The sequence below is a fragment of the Andrena cerasifolii genome, unplaced genomic scaffold (genome assembly GCF_050908995.1).
Source record: "Andrena cerasifolii isolate SP2316 unplaced genomic scaffold, iyAndCera1_principal scaffold1997, whole genome shotgun sequence".
Lineage (NCBI taxonomy): Eukaryota > Metazoa > Arthropoda > Insecta > Hymenoptera > Andrenidae > Andrena > Andrena cerasifolii.
This window is the reverse complement of record NW_027486889.1, coordinates 4,262-8,199: the sequence shown is the minus strand read 5'-3', so window position 1 is coordinate 8,199 and position 3,938 is coordinate 4,262. Positions and strand designations below refer to the sequence as shown.

At 55.1% G+C, this 3,938-nt stretch overlaps 1 protein-coding gene across 1 annotated transcript; it reads left to right on the top strand.

Moving 5' to 3' along the window:
* Nucleotides 1-214: 214 nt before the first annotated feature.
* On the top strand, nucleotides 215-3,324 carry LOC143378276 (uncharacterized). Its single transcript, XM_076830008.1, has 4 exons — nucleotides 215-334; nucleotides 524-760; nucleotides 872-3,109; nucleotides 3,307-3,324. Exons 1-4 carry the CDS (start codon nucleotides 215-217, stop codon nucleotides 3,322-3,324), a joined length of 2,613 nt encoding a protein of 870 aa, XP_076686123.1.
* Nucleotides 3,325-3,938: the final 614 nt, after the last annotated feature.

The following is a 3,938-nucleotide window of genomic DNA, read 5'->3' as shown; positions in this document are numbered from 1 at the left end:
ATTTTTAAAAAATTTTAAATGTTGGGATTGGCCACAGCGATTCCAAAATAAACGCCTCTTGGTGAGTGCACAGCTTACCATTTTAAATGAATTACCCACGGTGAAATGTGAATCGTCGGCGGAGCTGAAACGATTGTTCTACGGAACATGGGACGTGGTTGGCGCTCTAGCCGCAATGAATCGTCCCGTGACTACCACCGACTGGCTGGTCAAAATGACTGTCGACCGACTGGACGAGCAATCGTGCCGCGAGTGGGAGGCGTCTCTCGGCCTATGCACAGATCCACCCTCCTTAGATGCTCTAAGGGTGTTCATCGAAACGCGTATTCATACGGTTGAGGCGCTGGAGAATCAACGCAAGCGTGATCCTCCTGCCGAAGACAAACAAACAGCTCCCTAGGGGACCGCTACCAAAGGCGTCGCTGCCAAAGGCGCCGCTGTGCATCAAGTCGGCACGACGCCATCGAACTCGAAGGATTGCGGACTCTGAAAGGGATCACATTACTTACTCTTCTGTCCCAAGTTCAAGGTACAGGACGCTGCAACGAAGAAGGCCACGGTTGCGAAATTGCAGCGCTGCTTAAACTGCCTGGGCAAGCACCAAATCGACAGTTACCAATCGAATAAACGGTGCCAGCGGTGCGCTGAACAACACCATTCCTGTCTCCATGATGCTTTCCCGACGGCTGCTGGTGCGGTAGTGCAGCACGTCACTCCTCGCGTGTTCAACACGCCGCCAGTGATGCTCGGCCTTGCGCGAGTTCGCACTTACACGCCGGTCGGTTAACATGTGTCGGTGCGAGCTCTAATCGATCCTGGAAGTGAAGTGTCCTTAATCTCGGAGCAGCTCGTAAAACGACTTGGGTTGAAGAGGCAGCGCGCTCGCATACCTTTGCTTTTCGCCGGCGGTGCTCCGTCGCAATGCACGCGAGGGCTCGTTCATCTTGATATCACTGCCGACCGAGACAGTGAGAGTATCCTCGCCCTGTCGGCATTTGTGCTTATTGATTTGTCTAGCTACAAACCACCCGTCGTGCACGACGGGACGATCTGGCCTCATCTTCAGGGCCTGCAGTGGGCGGAACCACGTCTCGCGAACCAGGATCCCATCGATCTGCTACTCGGTGCTGACGTCTACACCGACTTCATGTTGGAAGGCGTTCGCAAGGGCAAGCCAGGCACTCCACTGGCTCAGGAAACTACTTTTGGCTGGATTCTTACCGGAGGTCTTCGGAATGGTTGTGCTCGCAGCCGCAAGAGCGTGTCAACGGTCCAGTGCTGCTCGATCAACCAAGAACTACCTGGCCTGTTGGAGAAATTCTGGGAGCAGGAAGAAGTTCAGATAACACCCACTCTCTCACCCGGTGACCAAGAGGCGGAGGATCACTTTCAGGCCACTCATCGACGCACGTCCGAAGGTCGTTTTGTGGTGAGGCTTCCATTTAAAGTTACTCCAGAGCTGGGACCCTCGAGGCCCGCGGCACTTCGCACATTGAATTCTATGCAGCAGCGTTTTCGTAAGAATCCTGAATATGAACGAGCCTATCAAGACTTTCTACAAGAGTACGAGGATCTCGGTCATATGGTGGCGGCGCGTGCCCCCCCCCCTGAGGGACGACACTTTTATTTACCACATCATGGTGTCCTAAAGGCTACGAGCACCACTACGAAGCTGCGCGTAGTGTTCAATGGCTCGATGAACACTACCAATGGAAGGTCGCTTAATGACGTTCTGCACACGGGTCCCAACTTGTTACCAGCCTTAGCCGACTTGTTGCTAAGGTGGCGTCGTCATCCCATCGTCTTTGTCGCTGACGTCGAAAAGATGTATCGACAAATCATTATACACCCAGACGACCGGGACTATCAGCGGATCCCCTGGCGAAAGGGGAAGGAATTAAAGTTGAGGGAGTATAAACTTTGCACTGTCACCTACGGATTAGGCTGTGCACCCTACCTGGCTCTACGATGCTTGCGGCAGTTGGCCGCGGACGAGGCCGAGTTGTTTCCCTTGGCTTCTAAGACGATGTGCTCAGACGTTTACGTGGACGTCATCCTAACGGGCGCAACTTCGGTGGAGGAGGCCTTGACTCTGAAAAAAGAATTGGATCAGCTCGCCATGGCGGGCGGCTTTCGACTACATAAGTGGGCGTCGAACTCGCCTGAGTTCATGAGGTCGGTCCACAATGACGTCGCCGCACTTGCCCGGCACTGGGATACGGACACCCAGCACAGCGTCTTAGGTATCCAGTGGCTTCCGGCGACTGACAATTTCCAGATCAGACTTCTGGAGGGTAGCACGAGTCCAACGACAACGAAGCGGAGCGTCCTGAGCCAGGCGGCGCAAATCTTCGACCCACTGGGCTGGCTTGCTCCTGTAACGGTATGGACAAAAATATTCATCCAGACACTCTGGACGCTCACGACCGACTGGGACGAAGCCTTACCTGTGCAATCTGAGGACGCATGGCGCGAGTTTTTGAAGGCACTTCCAGCACTTCGTCAAATCCAGATTCCGCGGTGCATGGGCTTGACCTCCACCAACCAATCGGTGGAAGTGCATGGCTTCTCTGACGCCTCGGAGCGAGCATACTCTGCAGTGGCGTATCTGCGTGTTCACGATTCATCAGGTGACATACAGATTCATCTTATTTCAGCCAAGACAAAGGTGGCTCCACTCAAGAAACTGTCGCTACCACGTCTCGAGCTGAGTGGCGCTCATCTACTTACACGGCTGGTGGCGCATCTTCTGTCGACTCTGGCTCTTAGGATCAACGGCGTGCATCTGTGGACTGACGCCCTGGTGGCCTTGGGTTGGATCCAGGCTCCGTCCAGTCGGTGGCAAACCTATGTGGCTAACCGAGTAGCAGACATTCAACGTACGCTACCCCAGGCACATTGGCATCATGTTTCAGGCCAAGATAACCCGGCCGACTGTGCTTCGAGAGGACTAACCCCGGCCGAACTCCCCGAGCACCCACTGTGGTGGTCGGGTCCGTCTTGGCTGGCGACGAGCGAAGGGCGACCCGTCACCTTCGAAGAGCCGATAGAAGTACCCCACTCTGAACGAAGGCATATCCTCCACGTCCAACGCTCCCCAGAAGATGAGGTGAGCCTGTTTTTAAACCGATTTTCGAACTTCCGTCGACTGCTCCGAGTTACCGCCTGGTGCTGTCGATGGCTCCCGGCGTCCAAGGGGAAACGGGCAACTTACCTGACCGCCAGTGAGATACAAGCTGCCCGATCGAGGCTGGTGCGAGGTGTGCAATCTACTGCCTTCGCTTCGGAATCGGACGCTCTCCAAAGTCGCCAACCGCTGCCTAGACGAAGTCACCTGCTTCGATTGAATCCGTTCAAGGATCAGGAGGACAGCACCTTACGCGTTGGCGGGCGGCTGCATTATTCAAGGATCACCTACAATCAACGACACCCTGTGATTCTTCCCGATGAATCACCACTGGCTGCGCATGTGGGTGTGCAACTCACCCTTTCAACACTTCGCCAACATTGCTGGGTTCTTCGAGGTCGCCACCTGGTAAAATCCTGCATCCATCGGTGCTCCACTTGTGTTCGCTGGAGAGGCAGTACCGCGGACCAGCTGATGGGAGTGTTGCCTGCACCTCGAGTAACCCCTTGTCGCCCGTTCCTGCGCGTGGGCGTAGATTATGCAGGGCCAATTTTTATACGATCCAGTCGAAGGCGCGGCCAGCACGCTCGAAAAGGTTATATCGCTCTGTTTGTGTGTTTAGCTACCAAAGCCGTGCATTTGGAGGTGGTGTCGGACGGAACAACGGAAGCCTTTTTAGCTGCCCTGAAACGACTGACCTCTCGCCGCGGCCTCTGCTCCCAGATCTACAGCGACTGCGGTACGGCATTCGTGGGTGCGGACAAGGAGCTGCGTGCCCTACTACAAGCAGTCAGTTCCCAAAATAGGCAAC

Excerpts from the sequence above, each read along its gene's own strand:
- LOC143378276 (XM_076830008.1), top strand. The coding sequence starts at position 215 with ATGACTGTCGACCGACTGGACGAGCAATCGTGCCGCGAGTGGGAGGCG. Across the intron at positions 335-523 it reads TCGAAACGCGTATTCATACG|TTCAAGGTACAGGACGCTGC; the intron begins GTTGAGGCGCTG and ends TTCTGTCCCAAG. Across the intron at positions 761-871 it reads TGATGCTCGGCCTTGCGCGA|AGGCAGCGCGCTCGCATACC; the intron begins GTTCGCACTTAC and ends CTTGGGTTGAAG.